General features: G+C 41.1%; 1 protein-coding gene across 2 annotated transcripts in view; it reads left to right on the top strand.

Moving 5' to 3' along the window:
• Positions 1-25,032, top strand: part of LOC109906649 (alpha-1,6-mannosylglycoprotein 6-beta-N-acetylglucosaminyltransferase A-like) — a 128,339-nt gene that overhangs the window by 3,798 nt on the left and 99,509 nt on the right. Inside the window, exons 1-2 of one of the 2 annotated variants that reach the window (XM_020504468.2) lie at positions 4,089-4,292; positions 19,494-19,954. In XM_020504468.2, the coding sequence (XP_020360057.1) occupies positions 19,714-19,954 (241 nt within the window). In that variant the 5' untranslated portion in view covers positions 4,089-4,292; positions 19,494-19,713. Of the gene's footprint in view, positions 1-4,088; positions 4,293-19,493; positions 19,955-25,032 lie in introns of those variants that run through there. The other variant, XM_031792321.1, reaches the window with a different exon arrangement.

Raw genomic sequence — 25,032 nt, 5'->3', positions numbered from 1 at the left:
TGAATCTGTTGAGACTTTTCTGGCAGGGAAACAGTTAATTCAGCCTCATTTACTGCCTATAAAACATAGCTGATATGGCTGACTTGCTTAAACAACATTTTATGTGGTTTCTACTGACAATTGAGATGTACAGTACAAACTATGGCATAAGGGGAAGACGAGCGCATAAAAGGCAATCCGTAACTTAAATTAAGACATTAATGAGCGAGCTAGGACAGATGTAGTCAATATAACTATTTGTTCAGCACTTTTGAAATGTACAGCGACAGAATTCAGGACATGGGCCGTTCTTACAGTATTCTCCCTGTACACCAAGTCAGAGCCGTATGATAAATAAAGGGGGCATAGAAGCAGACAATGAAAGTGCTTACAATATTTGATGAAGACATTTCTCTAAAACAGGTTATAGGCTACATGTGCACCACCAAGTCAGAACAGTAGGCTACGTTATAAGGGGGAAAGGGACCAAATTATTAGGGTGAGGCACATGGGCTACTAACAGCTTACTACACAACTTAGTATTACTTTCATAGAGTAGTTACAGTATACATTTCTCCCTGGCATGTAACATCATTTATGCAGCAGCATACAATACATTCTTGGACTCACCTTGTTGTACAGTGCTCACTTGAACAGGAAGGTGGCATGGGCAAATTTTGTCATCAAACTTTGTGATCATAGTCTGGGATTCTCTGGATTTATTGTGCTTTCAAGACAACTGGGAACTCGGGGGGAAAAAAACAAGGTTGAATCATGATGTAAGTGATCTTCAGGCCAGAGCTCTAGTAAGAGGCCTGAGTTCCCGACTTGGAATTCCAAGTTGGATGACCGTTCAAAATTTATTTTCCCAGACGGAGCTAGTTTTTTTCCAAGTTCCCAGTTTTCTTGAACTCACTGAAGTCTGAGATTTCCCAGTTCCCGTGTTTCCAGTTGTTTTGTACGCGGCAGAAGTCATGCTGGATTGACAGCATGGCCAATGTTGAATGTTTATCATTTTAAGCTTGGAACCACCCACCCTCTCCACTGAATAGCCGGCTAGTGATTGCTTTGCAACGCTTGCAGTTAGCCACTGATTTCTTCCAAACCACTCATTGACTTCCAACTTGTTGTGTAATGTTTATGTCCAATGGCCGATGAGCACCGAAAGGTTTTATCTATATTTCCTCTTCATAATTTCTCTTCATATGACAAGGATTGAAAATGATTTGCCAGTAAATTGTCAACTTGATTCATGATGATGACTGCTAGCTTTTTGTTGACTTGATCAGTCTAATCAAAGCTATGGTAGATATCATGGGATTTGACGTAATTTTATCTGTGGGCAATGACCTTGAGCCTTCTTCGATGTGCACTTCTAATGTAACTTTATGGTATGGTATGGTATGGTATGGCTCGTAGTGTCCCCATGAGTGACAGAACACTGAGCCAATCACGGCGCAACTAGAGAACATTACCAACCCCTACGCTCCATATTTTCTGTTGGCTGCCCCACCACCACAGAAAGCACTGAGCTAGGCTGAAACACCTGCATTTTGGAGCTGGCTTACTCAAGAAAGCAAAAAAGAGACCATGTTTGTATGCCGCTTTATTAACTCAATATTATATATATACAGTGCCTTGCGAAAGTATTCGGCCCCCTTGAACTTTGCGACCTTTTGCCACATTTCAGGCTTCAAACATAAAGATATAAAACTGTATTTTTTGTGAAGAATCAACAACAAGTGGGACACAATCATGAAGTGGAACGACATTTATTGGATATTTCAAACTTTTTTAACAAATCAAAAACTGAAAAATTGGGCGTGCAAAATTATTCAGCCCCTTTACTTTCAGTGCAGCAAACTCTCTCCAGAAGTTCAGTGAGGATCTCTGAATGATCCAATGTTGACCTAAATGACTAATGATGATAAATACAATCCACCTGTGTGTAATCAAGTCTCCGTAGAAATGCACCTGCACTGTGATAGTCTCAGAGGTCCGTTAAAAGCGCAGAGAGCATCATGAAGAACAAGGAACACACCAGGCAGGTCCGAGATACTGTTGTGAAGAAGTTTAAAGCCGGATTTGGATACAAAAATTTGGATTTGGATACAAAAATAATGCACAAATAGGGACCATGTCCACTGCACAAAAGGAAGATGATCATAGTAGGCCTATCATTTGCTTTTCTGAATTGACTCAATTCCGTTACCATTACAATCACCTCTGATATAGTCAATCAACTTCCCAACTGGCACAGAATGACTAGATAATAAGATCATGATTAGAAGATTAATAGATGATATTTCTATGCTGAGGAGCAACATGATTTACTCAGATTTCACAGAGGGCGGGTACTTACCATGACAAATTATTATGAGCCCTCTGCATGAATTGTTCAGTGAATGTGTCTGAGGCTCTGAGCCATGAGTCATTATTGCATTGAGGGGGAATATGCAGCAGAGATGCTTAGTGGCCATAGTATCATTAACATTCCAATGGGACCCAGTTTCCTACAGGTTAACTTGCTGATAGCTACCAATTGATACAGTAGGTGCTCTACTTTACACTTAGTTTGGATTAGATTGAAGTTTGGTAACACTTTACTTAAAGCATTTAATGCATTGTGATGCAGTTATAATGCAATGTAAGACTTGTCATAAAGAGCATGTATGACTCCCTAATAATGTCTTATCATAATCATCTCCTAATGATCCTGACTAAATGCTGTCCATTTTGAGTAAGGTGCACAAGGCCTACAACACCCGCAGACTTTATTTAGTGCCTCTTTGGATTTCAATGGAAAGTACAAGACAATCTCCTCTCAAATTTGAGAGGGGCCTCTTCATAGAAGTATGTCTTTGAATTGAGAGGGGCAAAGACATTAAGAAATCCTCTGATACAATAATTCTGTGCTTTGGGAGGGGGCTCATCTGTAATTTATACTTCCTTTGAAGATGGAGTGCTTTCATAATGTGGTCCACAGCCTAACAATTAGAATATCAATGTGATATGGATGGGTTGCCAATGTCTGGGCCTGAAGGACTGTGGTAATGCTCCTCACATTTTTTTTTTAACAAACCATCATCAAAATCAAAAATATTAAGCAAATCTAAAATAATCTTGTAATAAACTAGTTTGAATATCAATGTGTCACTAGCTATGGATTAGATAAGAGAGTAGGCCAGGAATGTTGCTGTATTTTGGCAGGAAAACATCAACATTTGTGTTTATTAATACAATATAATATATTGAACTCTTTTCACTGTTAATATTCTTAAGTGGGCAGAGCCAATCATGAATGTTGTTATTTGTGATAGACTGCTATCAAATCATAATCATTCAAGTCAATGCACTAATTTAAAGGCTGGACAAGTAATCTACAAACCTACAGCCTATTATCAACCAGGTGAAGGTAAAGGAGGATTGGTGTGCCATTTCACATCCTGTTATTAAAAAACCTTTCCCTCACATGTTCTAATTCATGTCCCCATAATATTGGCATAATAAACTGTTCTGTGGATACCCTCTAGTGGGCCTCTCAGATCAACAGTTTTGATTTCTTTACACTCTATCAGCTAAAATAGATTATAATTTCTGAATCAAGTGACGCACCCAATGTAGCACCCAGTGTGCGACATAAGTGTGAAGTGAACGACGGTGACTATAACGCTGACTTTCAGTATACAAAAAGCCAGCAGATGGCAGCAATCCCTAAGCTTGTCTTTTAGTCTTTTGTTCACCTTTTCAAGGGAGAATGGTGATTTTGTTGTCATATGACACTACGCAACCTTGGGCTGATGTGTAGATTCGGCTACTTACAATGAACATATCATGAAAGCATTTCAGTTATCATGGAATTATTGACCACATAAATAGTTTATGCATATCGTTTCCCCCTATTTGTGATCTCTTTAGGCCCACAATTCCTTGCATGACACAGGCAATTGGTACATAATCGCGTGTATGGTGTATGCGAAATATAAAATAAACAAGGTTCTAAATATGAATAAAATTGCACCGATGTAACATGTAATTCAATGTATGCTTATCATTTTATCATAAAGGTAAATATTGCTCTCTTTTTTTCCCAGGAGATGTCAACATTCAGAGGATCCCTAAATAGCCTTTGCGTTAGGACAAGGTGCTGGAAGTGGCAGAGCGATAGAAAAGGCTCGAGCGCTAGAGCGGAAAATCATAGCAAGCTACAGTAACTGTCCATTCATACGGAATCCTGTAGCATCTGTTATCATATCAGTATAAAACAAAACCTGAGTCCTGAAGTCAATTTGGGGCACTCTTCTATCCGAAAGGTAAGCTGTAATATGATTTCCACAACATAGCATTTTCATTGCAGAGTCGCAGTATTCTCCCAATCGTACTACGAGCGACTTGTTACTGCGGTTAGAAGTGCTGCTCAATGACGGAAGGATGACCAAAAAGCCAGACTCATACCTAGCTAGCTATTTCAGTTTGTTCGCGTTTTCATGTCATATCTCTCGTTAACAGCCATTACAGTAATGTTATTGTTAGTTCCCTGAGATAGCTAACGTTAGTTGGCTAGCCGAGAAACTGCTGCATGTGACAGCTAACGCGAGCTAGTAAAGAATCGCATACCGCAGCGCTAATAATCAATCTGACCTGTCATAACAACACAATGGTTCGCTTGTCAGCGAGTCAGCTAACCTGGTAGTTTAAACCCGTTGAAATGCAAACATACTGGCTTCCTTGCTAGCCCTAAAAACATAGTGTCTAGTTATGAGCAGTACTACTTCCTTTCTTGCTAAAATTGTCTGTTGTCGATTATATCAGTGCTATGTCAGACGAGAGTAGCTAGCTAGCCATGTTATAGCCTACCTGTCATTGACAGTTATTGCAGCAACAATAACAAACCAGCCAGTGCAGTTTTTGTTGTCAATAATGTCTTTTGTTTCATGATGATACAGAATTATAGCTCTGGTTGCATTGATTTAATAATAATAGCTAACATTCTTTTGAATTTGATCCATGGCTTGATATGATAGAAGGGACACTACCGGCTTTGTCGCTAGAATTGCTGTTTAAAATGTTTCTAGCTAGCTAGCTAGAGGTGTTAACCTTTTCTTCCCCAAATCGAATGAGTGGATAATCTGTACGAATCTAAAATGCATGGCTCCGGTTGACACTGCATGGTATTGCCTAGTTTTAGGAGTTGTAGCTCCCACCTGTCATTAAAAAAAATCTATATCTCAATTTGTTATGTACAGCCTATATCTTTTGACGATCTATATTTGGATAATTTGCAGTCTTTTGATATTTTTTTATACACAAAGCAATGTACATTTTCACATTTGTAGTTATATTGTAGTATCAATGAAAATATTTTATGAACATGGTAAGATGTGAAGAGTCCTTTGTGGATAAGCATGAAAACACTTCCCCCACACTTTCCACTGTGAGAGCTAGCTCACTATGCGTTCCTAACTTCCTATAGTTCAGTGATTGGGTTGCTCAATACTGCCTTGGCTGCAATCCTCTGAGTAGATTTGAAAGAGTGCTTCTCTTACAACCCAGGAGATTTATTCAAACACCCAGAAATCCCCTTGGAAACAGTCCAGTGTACTCTGTAATTACAAACGTAGTCCACATTCTCTACAGTATACTCTAAGGAATTTGGCTCAGCTACAGGTAAAGTTATGGTTGGTGCCATGAAAACATAAAGCATTCAGCTTTTGATGTTTAGTATCTTCTCTTGGAGGTTGGCTCTTTCTTATCCCCTTGGTAATGAAGACTTTTGATTAAGATGGAGGACAGACTGGCAGGTTTAATTGAGGTGATATTGGGTTTCTGTTTCCGTTCACCTCCCTGCTTAGCTTATTATCCTGACTATCAAACGGCCATTGGGACTGCAGTGAGCCGCTGGCTTCCTTGCCTTTTTATAAAGAGCTCTGTCAAGTGCCTTCGCTGCAGCTCTTGGGGAGTATAAATCTGCTTGAAAGGAGCTTTGCTCCAGTGGCATGCTTTGCTGCTGGCAAGATAAATCGTTGGGACCCCATCATTGGGCAAGGCTGGAGGTGATGGATGGAGGGATGGGACGGAGGTGGGATTGTTGATGGTTTCGCCCAGAGCTGCAGAACACTAAGTCTCTCTGATTAAAGGGGTCCTGCTCCTCACGGCCTGTACATAATACACACACCACTGCCCCCCCCTTTGTGCCACCAACTCACTGTGGTCACTGTGTTCGGCTCGAACTGACTTAGGCTCGACTTAGCCTAATACAACCACCTTCTGTTTAAATGGTTGGGAAAATCCAAAGCTTCAGATTTTTTTAAGCCTCTGGTTTTCCTTGAAAAATGCCACATCACTAGAGAATTCTGTATTGTACTGTTTATATCATATAAATAACCTAGTCATTCTACGTGGTCTTTGTTTATACAACATTGCAGATATCGCTCCGTCATTTCCTGGTTGCAAAAATTAGAATAGTGCCCCTAATTTCAGTGTATGTGACAAAACAAGCAACTATAGTGTAGAGCCCTCAAACTCAACTCTGGCCCTACAAGCCAGTTCCGCTGCTTTCTTCCATTGTTCGCCTCTAATCAGGGACTGATTTTGACCTGGCACACCAGGTTGGTGCAATTAATTATCAGGTAGAACAGAACCAGGAGGTTCGTAGGGTAAAAATACCCCTAGTGTAGAGAATCATTGTACCATCTAAACCGCTGTGAAATATCTCTTCCCATAACTACAAATATTGCATCTCAAAAAAGACTCAAAAACTAGACTTAGTAATGGGATGCATTGATATAGCGCACATATAAAAGATCTACCGCTTCTTAGACTTGCTTTCAATGACATTTACAGATCTGTAACTCACATTTCTATGTGAATTTGGTTAGGTCACACAAAAAGTGATATATTGCAGCTTTAAGGAAGTCTACCTCCTGTGTTACAGGATGTACTGCAGGACGGTTCAGTACTTTATAGGTTTTCATGACATTCTGCTCCAGTCAAATGATTAATGTCCTAGCATCCATACTGGGATCTAATGACACCCAGGATAAAGTGCTCTTCTGTTTCTGCTCTGGTGGATTTCAAACACAATCAGCAGACCAGGATATTAGCTGCTTTCTGAATCTCTGGGGATGAGGGGGGATGTATTGCTATGATTTAGTTAAATGGTCACTTGTTGCTATGCTCGTCCTGATTTAGGTTATTCCTTACATACAGACAAACAGTCCTGTGGCTATTACAGATCATCTTTATATTTAATTAACCCATCTTTCCAACGGCTGTGTTGGTTAACTGATAGGCCTAACTAAGTCCACAAACGAAGGTTCCTCTGGGGAAAATAAAGTCAGTCTCTATTGTAACTATCATCTTAATACATAATTAATTCATGTTTCTGAGTATTGTTGTCTTCATCACTGTTGTTTTTGAGATGAGACACTTGTTTGGGAAAGCTTGACTGTGAAAGTGAGTGCTTTACTGTACCTACTAGTCCTGACTGTTTTACTGCCGCTTGACCTGAACGGGTTTGGGGTTAAGATGATCACTGTCTAATACAGTATCCCAATCAGTTCAACTGCTCGGCTCTCCATAGGCTTACAGGAGTGAGCAGCATAGTCGGTTAAAAAACCAGAGCCCAAGGGGGCGTCTGAAATGTGCCTTCCCTAGGAGAGCAGCCGAGAGGAAACCATGTTTGATTTACTGTGCGCTGCAGTGCAGTCAACTGCCTCTTTATTCAGAGGAGGTGAAGAGAACAGAAACGTTGGTCTGTACTCTGTTGGAACGCAACACACCGTAAGGGGTAAACAACCCACACAACTCTAACTCTGTGTTGGTGTGTAGGGTTGAGGCGATGTCAACCTTTGTCCTATTGTGATTATGTGCCCATAAAACATTGTGATATACGATGCTATTGCCTCTAGTTTGAGGCAATAGCATCGTATATCAGAGTGTCTAGTTTGAGAAACACACACCTCACAAGTCCTCAACTGGCAGCTTCATCAAATAGTACCCGCAAAACACCAGTCTCAACATCAACAGTGAAGAGGTGACTGCGATGCTGGCCTTCTAGGCAGAGTTGCAAAGAAAAAGACATATCTCAGATGGGCCAATGAAAAGATAAGATGGGCAAAAGAACACACACTGGACCTCTGCCTAGAAGGCCAGTATCCCGGAGTTGTCTCTTCACTGTTGACATTGAGACTGGTAATTTGCAGGCACTATTTAATGACTCTGCCAGTTGAGGACTTGTGAGGCGTCTGTTTCTTAAACTAGACACTCTAATGTACTTGTCCTCTTGCTCAGTTGTTCACCGGGGCCTCCCACTCTTTCTATTCTGGTTAGTGCCAGTTTGCACTGTTCTGTGAAGGAGGTAGTACACAACGTTGTACAAGATGTTCCGTTTCTTGGCAATCTTTCGTATGGAATAGCCTTAATTTCTCAGAACAAGAATAGACTGACGAGTTTCAGAAGAAAGTCTTTGTTTCTGGCCATTTAGAGCCTGTAATTGAACCCATTAATGCTGATGATCCAGATACTCAACTAGTCTAAAGAAGGCCAGTTTTATTGGTTCTTTAATCAGCACAACAGTTTTCAGCTGTGCTAACATAATTGCAAAAGGGTTTTCTAATGATCAATTAGCCTTTTAAAATTATAAACATGGATTAGCTAACAAAATGTGCCATTGGAACACAGGAGTGATGGTTGCTGATAATGGGCCTCCGTAAGCCTATGTAGATATTCCAGCAACAAGTCATTTACAACATTAACAATGTCTACACTGTATGTTGGATCAATTTGATGTTATTTATGACCCCAAACTTTTGAACAGGTGTGTTTGTTTTGTTTGTTTCCCGGACTGTGGTGCTGTGTTGAGCCAGGCATGGGCAAGAGGCCGGTGGCTTCCCGGTGGCAGGATGGTGGTGCCCACTCCGCTGGCAGGCTGTGGCCAGCAGCCCTGCCTGGCTGGTGAGGTGACCTTCACAGATTGGTCATGGTGCTGCGCCCGCCTGCGTCACGTGTGTGTGGTGCTAACCGCTTGAGAGCAGAGACTGCTGGGAAATGATAGCTCAGCCGATGAAGGGGAGGTCAGGTGGGAACTGGAGCTTATTCAGTGTGGTACATTGATAAGCCTAGCACTTCGCAGGTAGAAATGCAGACTTAATGACGAGAGCTGACAAATAGGCATATGCCTTATTCTACATGACAGATACTCATGGCCGTTCTACACCAGTGCATTTCTATCTGAATGATCTGTAACTGCACTCTCCTTCTGAGGAAATGGTGATCTCTCTCACTCGCTCTTTCACTCAGCACCGCCGCTGTCATGTTAAGCTCAGCGTGGGTGTCTGGGAACAGCCTGTTTTGATTGTCTCACTGATCACGCTCAGTATTAAGTTACCCATCCCGTGCCTTAGTGTTGCTGTTTTGTCTACAAAGGACACAATGCCATTGCCTGGTTAAAACAGACTGAAGTTAAATACGCAGTGGCTTTTCTGGTCGTAGGGTTGTTTGCTACAACACCTTGCTGAAACAAGAAGCAGAAAAGTTTCATAACTTTGTAAAAAGTTAACGTTACCGATGAAACAGACTCAACAGCACATGTCATCTTTGTAAATAATAATCATTCATGACCGTCTATATCCATATTCGTCATTTACACTATTATACTAAAACTGTCACATCCCTAGGCCTACAGTGATGATAAGTTATATTTTGTTCAAAGAATAAACCGATTCAATTGATATAAAGACTAATCGGTTCCACAGATTAAATCAGTGATATTATGTACATAAAATACAAATACAGTTGAAGTCGGAAGTTTACATACACCTTAGCCAAATACATTTTAAACTCAGTTTTTCACAATTCTTGACATTTAATTCTAGTAAAAATTCCCTGTTTTAGGTCAGTTAGGATCACCACTTTATTTTAAGAATGTGAGATGTCAGAATAATAGTAGAGTGATTTATTTCCGCTTTTATTTCTTTCATCACATTCCCAGTGGGTCAGACGTTTACATACACTCAACTAATTGTATTTGGTAACATTGCCTTTAAATTGTTTAACTTGGTTCAAACGTTTCGGGTAGCCTTCCACAAGCTTTCCACAATAAGTCGGGTGAATTTTGGCCCATTCCTCCTGACAGAGCTGGTGTAACTGAGTCAGGTTTGTAGGCCTCCTTGCTCGCACACGCTTTTTCAGTTCTGCCCACACATTTTCTATAGGATTGAGATCAGTGCTTTGTGATGGCCACTCCAATACCTTTACTTTGTTGTCCTCAAGCCATTTTGCCACCAATTTGGAAGTATGCTTGGGGTCATTGTCCATTTGGAAGACCCATTTGCGACCAAGCTGGAACTTCCTGACTGATTGATGTCTTGATGTTGCGTCAATATATCCACATAATTTTCCTGCCTCATGATGCAATCTATTTTGTGAAGGGCACCAGCCCCTCCTGCAGCAAAGCACCCCCACAACATGATGCTGCCACCCCGTGCTTCACGGTTGGTATGATGTTCTACGGCCAAACAGTTCTATTTTTGTTTCATCAGACCAGAGGACATTTCTCCAAAAAGTAACATTTTTATCCCCATGTGCCGTGGCAAACCGTAGTCTGGCTTTTTTATGGCGGTTTTGGAGCCTTCCTTCCTTGCTGAGCGGCCTTTCAGGTAATGTCGAAATATGACTATAGATACTTTTATACCTGTTTCCTCCAGCATCTTCACAAGGTCCTTTGCTGTTCTGGGATTGATTTGCACTTTTTGCACCTTCATCTCTAGGAGACAGAACGCATCTCTTTCCTGAGCGGTATGACGGCTGTGTGGTCCCATGGTGTTTGTACAGATGAACGTGGTACCTTCATGCGTTTGGAAATTGCTCCCAAGGATGAACCAGGCTTGTGGAGGTGTATATTTTTTTTTCTGAGGTCTTGGCTGATTTCTTAAAATTTTCCCATGATGTCAAGCAAAGAGGCACTGACTTTGAAGGTAGGCCTTGAAATACATCCACAGGTACACCTCCAATTGACTCAAATGATGTCAATAAGCCTATCAGAAGCTTCTAAAGCCATGACGTAATTTTCTGGAATTTTCCAAGCTGTTTAAAGGCACAGTCAACTTAGTATATGTAAATAATCTGTCTGTAAACAATTGTTGTGTCATACACACAGTATAAGTCCTAACCGACTTCCCAAAACTGTGTTTACAAGAAATTTGTGGAGGGGTTGAAAAACAAGTTTTAATGACTCCGACCTAAGTGTATGTAAACTTCCGACTTCAACTGTATGTCTGCTCATTTGCGGTCATATATATTTTTTTCAGCATTTAGGCCTAGGTCACAACGTGAGAGATGGTAGTTATGATGGTTTGACAGTGAGTAGTTTTCCACAGCCAGCATATTTGAATAAGTAAATAATCGAAAGTACACTTCACCAAGCAAGCAGCCCTGTCCTCATCACATTCTTAACATTAGCTGGCTAGTTAGCCAGCATGGTAGTTAGCCAGGTAGCCAGCAATGTATGCCAGCCAGGTAGCCAGCAATGTATGCCAGCAAGGTAGCTAGCTGTCTGTGCCAATTATGTGCTAACACTGGACTGATGCCAAAGTGAACACTTGTCCTTGATACAAAAATAAGCCTGTTACTGTCTGGGTCTATTATGTTAGCTAGTGGGCTTATTTAGTTAGTTTTCCGCAATCTGTAAAAACAAGAGTTTGCACAGATCTGTCATTTAGGCCACGTGCTTGTATTTATGATGAGATAAGTAGCTAACGCTAGCTAGTAAGCATTTGCCTGCGTAAATGTTTTTAGTCATTAGCACATGCCATTTGCAGTTGAAATGTACAGCCAATACATTTTGTATTGAGAATCAGTGTAATGTACATATGGTTTCTGTAAGAACATATTGTTGTAAGGAACCGATAGCTTATGGTCAGTGGATATCCTGTAAACCAGTGGTTCCCAACCTATTTCAGTTATTGTACCACCAATTGCATTTGACTCTGCCCTGAGTACCTCTGAAGTACCCCCTCATGTGCATTTTACCAGTAGTCCTATGGTCTCATGAGTCTTCTCAAGTACCCCCTGTGGATAGGCCAATTAACTCCTAGTACCCCTGGTTGGGAACCCCTGCTGTAAACCACATATAAAATGTACATTTTTATTTAGTTAAGAAATCATAATTTAGAATATGTTTTAATCTTTCGGAGCACAATTTGTATAAAAAAATGTATTTTTCATTCCATTTCTAAAAATGATATATTGGCAGATTTATCAGTAATCGGTGACTTTTGCCTCCCTAAAATCGGTATCGGACCCAAAAATCCCATATAGGTAGATCTCTAATAAAGACCAGCAGAACTGCATTCTTGTGTAAAGAAATCTTCAAAATGACAATGCAAAATACAGTGTGTTAAAAGCCAATCCGAGGTGTTGTTGGGCAGAGTATTGTGTGCCGTTCACACCAGTAAGGTATGGCCATTTGTCTAGACCGGAGCTGGGAATTAATAACTGAATGGAGGCCCTGCTGAGTGTGAAGAAGTAGCCTATTAAGATGCACAGTCACACTCGTCTCCATGGCAGCATGGCCATCATCAGTTTCACGTATCCATTACCTCAGAATGCTGTCTGGACGCTTCAAGGGCTGTGTAAAGGGACATACCAGTGCCCACTTGAGGCTATAGTCCTACAGTTTAAAAGTGTTAGGGAATGTCATTCCTGTGTTTTTAGCTTTGGCTAAATCAAGAGTTTGCACCTGTAAATGTTGGATTGGACATTTTTTTAAGTCACCTGATTCTGACTTATTTTTAGGTGGGAAATGCAGCCTAGGTTTAAAAAAATTCTGATCCATTATTGATTTAGCATATCTATTCACATCTCACTGCTTTTGTTCAGCTCCTGCAACATGAGGGGGAAAAGGCTCTTATTAAAGAACATTATTCCATTTCAGTAGGATGCTGTCTCTTTCAGACTCTGAGCAATGCGGTGGAATTAATCTAGAGATCCTCGGCCTGGTTTCCCGTATGGAATATTATATTTTCCAGCACTGCCTTAACCCTCTTGGGCATGGAGTCTTCTTCCACTCCTCCATGACGACATCACATCACCTTCCGTTTGAGGATGCCCCACAGATGCTCTACAGGGTTTAGGTCTGGAGACATGCTTGGCCAGTCCATCACCTTTACCCTCAGCTTCTTTAGCAAGGCAGTAGTCGTCTTGGAGGTGTGTTTGGGGTCGTTATCATGTTGGAATACTGCACTGCGGCCCAGTCTCCGAAGGGAGGGGATCATGCTCTGCTTCAGTATGTCACAGTACATGTTGGCATTCATGGTTCCCTCAATGAACTGTAGCTCCCCAGTGCCGGCAGTGCTCATGCAGCCCCAGACCATGACACTCCCACCACCATGCGTGACTGTAGGCAAGACACGCTTGTCTTTGTACTCCTCACCTGGTTGCTGCCACACACACTTGACACCATCTGAACCAAATAAGTTTCTTGGTCTCATCAGACCACAGGACATGGTTCCAGTAATCCATGTCCTTAGTCTGCTTGTCTTCAGCAAACTGTTTGCAGGCTTTCTTGTGCATCATCTTTAGAAGAGGCTTCCTTCTGGGACGACAGCCATGCAGACCACTTTGATGCAGTGTACGGTGTATGGTCTGAGCACTGACAGGCTGACCCCCCCACCCCTTCAACGTCTGCAGCAATGCTGGCAGCACTCATACATCTATTTCCCAAAGACAACCTCTGGATATGACGCTGAGCACGTGCACTCAACTTCTTTGGTCGACCATGGTGAGGCTTGTTCTGAGTGGAACCTGTCCAGTTAAACCGCTGTATGGTCTTGGCCACCGTGCTGCAGCTCAGTTTCAGGGTCTTGGCAATCTTCTTATAGCCCAGGCCATCTTTATGTAGAGCAACAATTATTTTTTTCAGATCAGAGAGTTCTTTGCCATGAGGTTCCATGTTGAACTTCCAGTGAACAGTCAGTATGAGGGAGTGTGAGAGCGATGACACCAAATTTAACACACCTGCTCCCCATTCACACCTGAGACCTTGTAACACTAACGAGTCACATGACACCGCGGAGGGAAAATGGCTAATTGGGCCCAATTTGGATATTTTCACTTAGGGGTGTACTCACTTTTGTTGCCAGCGGTTTAGACATTAATGGCTGTGTGTTGAGTTATTTTTAGGGGACAGCAAATTTACACTTATACAAGCTGTACACTCACTACTTTACATTGTAGCAAAGTTTCATTTCTTCAGTGTTGTAACATTAAAAGAGACTCAAATATTTACAAAAATGTGAGGGGTGTACTCACTTTTGTGATATACTGTACACCTATCTATGTGAGCACACAGTATTTTGTGATCTGACAACTGTATAAGCCTAAAAATAATCACATCTGTTCACAGCAGTTGGGATTCTCAGCCCTTCTAGAGATTGAGTGTGTGTGTGGGTTCCAGCCATTAAAAAGACAATTCAGCAATTTGTATGTCACCCACTCCAACGGTTGTGGTGGTATTGTATTTTGTGAAACCGAAGCTGGCCGTCAGCACGCAGGGTTTCATAGGCGCTGTTGAGAGCCAGAAGGCACCCTGCCAGCCAAATGAAGGTCCTGAATTAGAAACCTGAGAAATTGGTCTGTATTCTGTAACGCTTCCCTTCTAAAGAACAAGGAGGCGTTGTGACAAAAGTCAACGAGCACTTTGGGGGTTTCTGTTAGAGTTTCAGGCAGGGTCTTGTGCATTTAGGGCACAAGCACATCATAGAAAAATGTTTTGCAACAGAACACGAAAATGTCTTATTGGGCAAGTTCAGAAAGTAGCGACCGCTCCGTTTTGGTTCATCATGCCTATGATGAGCAAGAGCCAGTTCTATGTTGACACAGGGTCACGTCTGTAATGACCCCCAACCCTTCTCCTTTTCTCTCCTTATCGGCGAAGAATGGCAACTCCTAACTCTGTCTCACAGAACCCAGACCTGTGAGAGACAGTCAATGTTATCAGTGCAGCAGATTGCAGCGTGCTGAAGTAGGTTTGAGAATTTTAAAGCGCAGTGCAGAGATTTTGTTTTTCAAGCCCGAAGGCTTAATTTCTTTTGCACTGTATCACATTCGAGATGATCAAAGTGCAGCATAGGTGTTAGCAGAAGAAAAAGATTGACTTGGCTACATTTGAATTTAATTGAATAATTTAACTTTTTTTTCCCTTATTCCATCCTTCATGATTTGTTAAATGGTCTTGATAGTCTCAAAACAGGTGACAATGGCAACACGCACATAGAAGTTTTCAACAGAAAAAGCCCATATATTTGTTAGGGGTGGTATGCCTAAATATCCAAGGAACACTGGCACATAACGGTGTTGAGATTCTGTCAGAATTATTGCGCAGCCTGTGAAATTTCACTGCTGGAGGAAAGACTGCTCATGTATTGCAGCACTGAACAATTTTCCCAGGGATCATTTGGAAGGGGAAGAGGGCCTTTTATTATCCTGCCTTTGTGTTGCATGTGACGGTGCCGTCAGTCAGTTGTCCACTGCCTCATCCCTGGGCCTGTATTCATAAAGCATCTCAGAAGTGCCGATTTTTAGTGTACTTTTGCCTTTTTAATCACAATTAGTAAGAGATGCGTTGTGAATACCGGCCCTAAAGTTTATTTTCATTTTATAATATGTCTCGAGGCATTTATATCTTCAAATGTGCTTGCTAATGGAGAAAGACCTATTAGGAAAATGATCTCTTTAACTGCTTCTGAAATTCTTGAGGCCTATAACTATCTAATGCTCATCAAAGCGTTAAAATCTGCTTTGATGAGCAACTGATCTGAATAAAAAAATAAAAGCAATGTAAGTTTTCCATCCATTTAGAATATCATCAAGCTTATTGGGTCTCTTAAGAACAATTTGAAGTTGTTTCATGCATTATAAATTCCACACTTATCATAGTGAGTGTGTTTGTCCCAACATTGAGGTTCAGAAACACATTATCATATATGTAGCTAGATTGATCTGTTGGATCATTTTTGGAACATTTTTTTATTTTATTTTTTATTTCACCTTTATTTAACCAGGTAGGCTAGTTGAGAACAAGTTCTCATTTGCAACTGCGACCTGGCCAAGATAAAGCATAGCAGTGTGAGCATACAACAAAGAGTTACACATGGAGTAAACAATTAACAAGTCAATAACACAGTAGAAAACAAAGGGGGGGTCTATATACAATGTGTGCAAAAGGCATGAGGAGGTAGGCAAATAATTACAATTTTGCAGATTAACACTGGAGTGATAAATGATCAGATGGTCATGTACAGGTAGAGATATTGGTGTGCAGAAGAGCAGAAAAGTAAATAAATAAAAACAGTATGGGGATGAGGTAGGTGAAAAGGGTGGGCTATTTACCAATAGACTATGTACAGCTGCAGCGATCGGTTAGCTGCTCAGATAGCTGATGTTTGAAGTTGGTGAGGGAGATAAAAGTCTCCAACTTCAGCGATTTTTGCAATTCGTTCCAGTCACAGGCAGCAGAGTACTGGAACGAAAGGCGGCCAAATGAGGTGTTTGCTTTAGGGATGATCAGTGAGATACACCTGCTGGAGCGCGTGCTACGGATGGGTGTTGCCATCGTGACCAGTGAGCTGAGATAAGGCGGAGCTTTACCTAGCATAGACTTGTAGATGACCTGGAGCCAGTGGGTCTGGCGACGAATATGTAGCGAGGGCCAGCCGACTAGAGCATACAGGTCGCAGTGGTGGGTGGTATAAGGTGCTTTAGTGACAAAACGGATGGCACTGTGATAGACTGCATCCAGTTTGCTGAGTAGCATCGCAGGGTGCAAGCAGTCATTACCGTGAGGTAATGTATCTCTGTGGCTGTGTGTGGCTACACTGTGTTCACTTCCTATAGCTAGTAGGGTGGGCTGCACATGCCTGCTGGTTTTGGTACCTTTTAACCAAACTTATTTCAGGAAGATGTGTTCGGTAGGGCATAACGTTGGGGAATGTTCTGATAGAGGAATCATGTCAGCTATATTCATGACATTTCTAGATCTGCAATGTTTAGCAGAGTGCATGTTGTGCTCTCCAGCAAATCAGTAACATCAATAGATCAAATGGCTTTCTGAGATAATATTAATACACAGATCATACACAATGTTAGCTAGCGAGCCAGCCACCTAATGTCAGCTAGCTAGCTAAAAGTAAGCTTTAACTTGCAATGAAAACAACTTTCTGACAAAATTAGAAACGTATTATATCTGAAACAACTGTAGCTTGACTCTTACCCATATACATGGATGACCACTTTACGGCAGACTGCAACACCTTTTCATTAAGTAAGACGACCTGTGTCGTTTCTGTTTTGTTTGTAGAGCTTGCTTGGCCCGTTGTAAAGTCACTCTCTCATACTGACTGTGTGCAATGCCATAAGAATCATCAGATCTTTCTCGCTCTCTGTCACAATGCCATGGTTGCCCTTAGTTTGAAGATGTAATCCGGAGACAGGTGTTTTATACAACAGCCTTATGTGTTCTCTTTTTGACTCCCTTTGCATTTGCAATCAAACACCAGAATTGTATTCATCTCCTTATCATACTTTGCTTCAACCAGACATTCCACTGATTTCAAATCTCGTTCAAATTCTTAAGTGACGACTACACTGTTGATCGCCGTTACACGGCAGACCAATCCGAGCTCATCTCTCGGCATGTCCAGCCCATTCATTATCTCAGCCAATCATGGCTAGCATGAAGGTTCCTGTCTTTCTGTGGCTAAACCAACTAGGCTCATAATTTAACAACTTTATTTACAGATGGAATACAAGTTTGTTATTAAGGCAAATGAAAGCTCAAAGGTTCAAGAAGGCATTTCTGCCAAAAAACACATTTTGATAAAAAAAATACAAATAAATGTTCTAATGCCTCTCCTGGGAAGTCTTGACTTGCAACAAAAATCCATGTCACAATAAATTGACTGAATTATCACGATAACGAAGTTGAACGACAAATGTATAACATTTGGCCTATTGGCCTATTTATTGCCTTACCTCCCTTATCCTACCTCATTTGCACATACTCCTTTTCTACTGTATTATTGACTGTATGTTTATTCCTAGTGTAACTCTGTGTTGTATGTGTCGAACTGCTTTGCTTTATCTTGGCCAGGTCGTAGTTGCAAATGAGAACTTGTTTTCAACTAGCCTACCTGGTTAAATAAAGGCTAAATACATTTTAGAAATGTATGTGCATCAGTTACTTTTTTACATTACCCTTAATAAAACTACGACTACTTTGAATGTTGTAGCCATTCAATTATCCCATTTATAAAGTACCCTTATTTAATTTCAAACATTCCATTTCTCTAGTGTAGATTACATGTAACTCTATATTAGCAGCCTTATTTCAAACTTTCCATTTCTGTAGTGTAGGCTTACTTATCATCGCTCTCTCTCTTCTCTCCTTTCTTCTCCCTCCATTTCTCTCTCCCTCAACACAGTGCTTTCATTGAAAGGCTTATGAAGGACTTTTTATGGTTAGCGAGACTTTTCGGGTACATTACGAAATAGCCTCACCTCTTGGCTGGAGATGATGGGCAAGAAGTATTGCCATTTCACCCAAGAGCGAAACATCCTGTTTTTCTCCATCCTTGAGTGGGCAGGATACTGTTTTTTCTAAACTGTATCACTGAAATATTTCCCAACTCCTCATACCTCCACTAAAGTTGACTTGTGGTATATTTGTGTCTCATGGAAATGTTTTTTGGCCAGTAGTCCTAAGGGTAACCTGCCCACTCATTCAGTTTCTTGTAGCCAAGCTATCAACATATTATTTTTGTGAAAATAATTACACAGTAGACCTTACAGGTTTGAACATAGACAACATAAAATAACATTTAGCTTTCTTTCGGCTGTTTAACAGATTTGAAGTAGGCTTAACTCTGAAGAGAGACTGGGTTGGGTTATATTTCCCTGTGGAGACAATGTGATTATTCACCATTTTCACTTCACGCTGACTGCATCTTTTTTTTGCATGAGAATCTTAGCAGCACGGATGTGTCAGCTTTGATACAGTTTGTTTGTCTCTCTCCGTATAGTTCTTGACACACGTTTCAAGGCGCAGTTCTATCTCCGGCTGTTTAATCAAAACAAACTTAAATCAAAGTGGTCAAATTATAGCAGGTTGTTTGTAACGCATTGCAGCAAGGAAATGAGGTTGTCTATAGTTTGTGTGGTGTGCACTTGTGTTTTTGGATGCAGATGGCAGAGACAAAAAGGGTTATCCATGAGTTCATCTGACTCTGGGTAAGTAGAAAAAGGGCTTAGTTGCCAACATCTCGCACTATCCCTTTTAAAAGCTCATCTTGTCAGAAAGTGTGGCGCTATGCCACACTTATAGGGGAAACATTGGATGGCTATAGCTACAGTAGCTAACACCTGCCTTGGGAATGCCCATGTAAATACTACTCCTTTTGCTTCTGGAACTGCAGTGTGTGCCTCTAACAGCCTTTCTTATGTCTCCTCCTCTCTGGCAGAATGCAGCTTGGCCAGTCAACCCAGTGGGAGTGACCGATAAGGATGGGCCAAAGAAGTAGAGCCCACTGGTGAGGAGTGGTGGAGAGGCCAAACAGAACCATAGCGACTAAACTACGCCGAGCGCCACCATGCCCCACCTCCCCTCCTAAACTCTCCTCCGACTCAGTCCCTTCCGCTCCCTCACACACAGATACAGTCGAGCTGCGGGTCGCACTCGCTATGGCCTCGGCCTACCTGTGGAAGCTGTCGTCCCAGAAGCTGGGCTTCTTCCTGGTGAGCTTTGGATTCATCTGGGGCATGATGCTGCTCCACTTCACTATCCAGCAGCGGGCCACGCACGAGAGCAGCACCATGCTCCGACAGCAGATCCTGGAGCTCAGCAAGCGCTACATCAAGGCCCTGGCCGAGGAGAACCAGAGCGTCATGGACGGGCCCTACGTGGGAACCATGACGGCCTATGGTGAATACCGAGCACTGCACAAGTAGTGTTCTCCGTCCTTTGCGCTCTCTTCAAAATCGAATGATTCCACCTTGCAAAGCTGTGGTTGTGAGAACTCAGAATTTGTTAATGGTACACTGGGGATGTTCCATTCATTCACTTGGAATGTTTTATTGAATGGAATTCTGATTTGCCAGTTGTTGGTAGTGCTGCAATATTTGCTCAACCTCACTTAGAGAACACACTGTTATTGAATAAGGACAGGCTGAATTGATTTACTATGTAGGCTAAGTAGAAGTGCCTTCAAAGTCAAAATAGCCAGCCCTATACATCCTCTGATATACAGATCATACAAAATGTATAATGTTGGCTATTTATAAGTGTTTATATTGTATTGTGGTTGTAATGTAACCATAGACAACAGGGAAGACGAGAAGACAATATAAATGTACATTTTGTCTACAGCAGGGTGCTGCCTCATGTTGGAAAAAGGAAAGTAAAGTATTAGGGGGCTAGCCAGCCAGTAACCTGACTTGCACTAACAGAAGTGAGTGTTATGCTGATGCAGCTGCTTTCCCGCCATAACCTATTAACGCCTCGCGAACAGCCATCAATAAGTTATTCATGCCGTTAATAGACCCGTTTGGGTCAATGAGAGGCTTCATTAGAAACATGAGATTGGAATTGATTACTCTGAATACATTCTAATGGACGGCGAAAAACAAGAAAATACTGTATAATGACCGGGTAACCAACCAACCGCCACTGGTCCTCTTTCAGGAAAGTAGCTCTCTGAAAAGGCCATGCCTAATATGATTTGTCTTAAAACTCTCTTAGCCTGTAAAATTGAATTTATCTGGGTTTGTTAGGCAGGAAGCCTCCCGCCTATCAACCTCAGTTCTGCCACAGTCTGCTAATCGCCAGACCTCAAGAGTACTGACTGGCGAACACGGAGCATTTAGCTGCTCTTGTTCCCCTTAGGGTCTGTGTTAAAACATTGATGCAGAGTGTTGAAGCATCTGCCTTGGTGAAACCCTTGATCGTACATAGCCGGGATGCGTCCCATATGGCATCCTATTCCCTATTTAGTGCGCTACTCTGGGCCCTGTCAAAAGTATTGCACTAAATTAGGAATAGGATGCCATTTGTAATACAGCCGAGAAGTCTGTTGTTCTAGCAGCCCAGTGCTCTCCGACCCGTTTTTAAATGACCTGGAGGAGGGTGTTGAAAGAAATCCTAAGCTTTATCCCAGACCTGTATAATGATATAATCGGCTCAATGTAATGGGCTAATTGCTTAATCATGTCATTAATTATCTCCAGAAAAGCATGACATTTGTTATTGCTGCAAACACTATTATTCGGGAGGCAATGAGAAAAAAGATCTGTGATACGGTCTCATCTTATCAGAACAGATTCATAATATTCTGTCAGTAGCCTGAACTTTTAATTTCATTAAATAAACTTTATTAATGCATCAAATGGAAGAAACGTTTATATGATATCTTGACCTAGGTCTAAAGAACCAGTTTAAAATGGACTGGATGAAACCAGTTTCCCTGTTTGAGACATGTTCAAATGAGAGAGAACGATTTTAATGTACTTGAGACTTGAACACTGTTTACTCTCTGCCATAGAAATGTAATTATAAGTTCTATCCTTTTTTTATGCTTTCGATTAAATAAAAGTAGTAAGGAGAGAGATTTGCTTCATGCTACAGTATTTGTACTCCCTCTGCAGATCTAGGATTCATCTCAATATGACATTAATGCATTTAAAGGGAATTATGACTTCCTCTCTGCTCTCAGTAAATTACCCATAAAATCTGAGTGCACATTAATTAAATATTGTATCAAGACTGAATTGGTCTGGTGGTTTTATGTGGTGCATTGAACATTGTTTATTAGTTTGAGTAGATGGGAATTTGGACTGAAGAGAGAGAAGCGCTGAACTAAACCAAATTCCAGCTAACCTGTTTCCACACTTTCCTTTTATGAGAAGAGTTTATTAGGGTTATAAATATCTGGTTTGATGAAAACCCATCTTTCATAAAGCATGTTGATGAGCAAGTTAAGAATTAGAAGGAGCTTATTTTATAGGAATAGGTCATGCCTTTCATTAAATAGCAGAAAACAAATTATTTAGTGGACATTCATACCGTTTATGGACTATGACGTTATTGTATATCTGAATGCAGCTGCTACTCTATTGAAGGCGTTGGAGGAAGTTTATCATGGCGCACTACGCTTTTATTACAGGCGATAGGTTCAGTACACATCTCTGCATTCTGTATAAAAAAGTCTCGTACATCGATGGATTTGACTCATTTTGTTTCTAAAGCCCTCATGCGTAAACTTCCACCATACCTTACTTCATTGTTAACTTACAGATGTACGAGATATCAGACCCGGTCTCAGGGAGGGCTAACTCTAGAGATCCCTTCCATCTCCACTGAGTTAGAACAACTAACTCCACTGAGTTAGAACAACTAACTCCACTGAGTTAGAACAACTAACTCCACTGAGTTAGAACAACTAACTCCACTGAGTTAGAACAACTAACTCCACTGAGTTAGAACAACTAACTCCACTGAGTTAGAACAACTAACTCCACTGAGTTAGAACAACTAACTCCACTGAGTTAGAACAACTAACTCCACTGAGTTAGAACAACTAACTCCACTGAGTTAGAACAACTAACTCCACTGAGTTAGAACAACTAACTCCACTGAGTTAGAACAACTAACTCCACTGAGTTAGAACAACTAACTCCACTGAGTTAGAACAACTAACTCCACTGAGTTAGAACAACTAACTCCACTGAGTTAGAACAACTAACTCCACTGAGTTAGAACAACTAACTCCACTGAGTTAGAACAACTAACTCCACTGAGTTAGAACAACTAACTCCACTGAGTTAGAACAACTAACTCCACTGAGTTAGAACAACTAACTCCACTGAGTTAGAACAACTAACTCCACTGAGTTAGAACAACTAACTCCACTGAGTTAGATCAATCTGCTTTTTTTGCACCTTGCTTGTGGATTGATATCCAAGGCTCTCTAAAATTGGATGAATTGGTGCCTCTTGGGCAATTTCAGAAGACTGATTGAGGACCTTTTTTACTGAAGAATGTGTTTTGTTTTCAATGATTGTTTAGCTTTTTGTGTATATTGATGTGTATACAGGGCTCATCTGTGAAAGAGACCTTGATCTCACCATGACTCTCTGTTAAAATACAAGTTAAATAAATAAGAGAGAGAGAGAGAGCGTGGGAAGCCTTCTGTAACAGTCTGGAATGAAGGTTGAATTATGAGGAAGCTGCACTAACTGCATAGCTGAACGTAGATTTGGGACACAACATCGGGAGTGTGTGTATTGGTTGGACTCCCTGAGTTGTGCATCGATCTGGTGGGTGGCCATGAAAAAGCACCATAACACAGTGTAGCTGGCTTCACCCCAAAAATAGCATATTTATAATCTCTAGGAACTCTCCTTAACAGACAAAAAAAAGTTCAGGCGTTTACTTGATAGGGAGGGACCCATTTCACTCCATGTATGGTAAGTAGAGTTCCTAGAGATTCTAAAAACATTATATCACATGTGGTTACTTGGCAATGGTAATATAGTTCTATGTAAGGTCACTATAATTACAAGATGCATGCATTTCTTACATCTGCCATCAGCTCACATCAGTGTTGTGGGATTTGTGCAAGTGGACTGTGATGTGATACTGTGTAATATCACTAGGCCGAGAGCGAGCACACAGCCTCATAGAAATATGGATTAGTCTCCCCATCTGTCAGTCCGACTCCAAGTAAATACATCTCTGGATTTGTACACCACATAATCAGAAAATGATGGGAAAGTAATTTAGTGCATTGTCTCCAATATAATGCATTTTCTTTTGGAAGTATTGCTTTCATTTGAGTCTTTGTAATGTCAATGTTTTGCATAGTTTCAAAATACTGTACAGTATGTTTAAAACAATCATGTTTTATGGAGCTCCCATCATTCGAGTGGTTACATTTACCAAGCCCAATCGCTGTTTACCAAAAAAGGTGACAGGTTCAGGCTGTTGAAATTACAGATTGTGCCTTTAGGGGGGGAAATAGGCCTATATATATTTTTTTTTAAATCTTGACGTTGGCGTACTTTGTTAACTGAACCAAGTTTATCAAAGATCTGGGCTGGTTCCCCATTTTTACAACCTCACAAATTAGTCTGAATTTGAATATTATTTATTAACAAATAGCGGCTCTCTTAGTTTGCTTGGTCTGCTATTGGCTGTTTTAGTCTACTCACTCAGTATGCAATTATTATTTTTTGTGGGTCAGTCTCTTGAAAGATGACACTTGGCTGACCGTGAGGGTCACTGAAATAATGAGCACCTTATTTCCTTAATAGTGCACTACATTTGACCAGAATCCTATCGGCCCTGGTCAAAAGTAGTGCACTATATAGGGAGCCATTTTAGGACACAGTCACAGTTTGTCTCCATGCTCATCACGTACCACGTATCGGCTCATGTAGACATTTGACATGAGTGAAGAACGTGACTCAACTAACACAGTTGGTTTCTGTAAAGTGCTGTGACTGCAATGTAAGCTTTTCTCCCTCCCTATGGGTGCCTCTGTGGAGAATGAACTTGTCTGGCTTTCGCATGCATATTTCAGCTCTGTTTCATTTTGAAACGTATTGCTTTGTTTTGCTTTGGGAATGAAGACCGAGTCAAGTCATTAATTTTTTTAGCAGGTGGTAACGATGAATGAGGAGTTGGGGACTATAAAACAACTATCACAACCGTATGTTGATTCAGTTCTGTAACAGTATCTGTTAATAAAAGTGGGTGTCTAGAAAGTGATCTGAACCAAAGAACTTGGATAAGTAACATACTATTACCACCACTGTCTTCTTAAATCAACGTATCTATGTAATAGTAGTATTTTTACCACCGTTTTGGCCGAATACCCAATTCGGATTGGTTTGATGCTGTGAATTGTACTTTTCTTTTCTTGCAGTAAGCCCATCTATCCCATGGATTTAGCATGCCTGTTTTCACACCTACTGTATTACATTACTTGGCCACTTGAATGCAGG

Source organism: Oncorhynchus kisutch, linkage group LG16 (assembly GCF_002021735.2).
Source record: "Oncorhynchus kisutch isolate 150728-3 linkage group LG16, Okis_V2, whole genome shotgun sequence".
Lineage (NCBI taxonomy): Eukaryota > Metazoa > Chordata > Actinopteri > Salmoniformes > Salmonidae > Oncorhynchus > Oncorhynchus kisutch.
The sequence above is the reverse complement of the archived record's forward strand: the minus strand, read 5'-3'. Positions and strand labels throughout refer to the sequence as shown.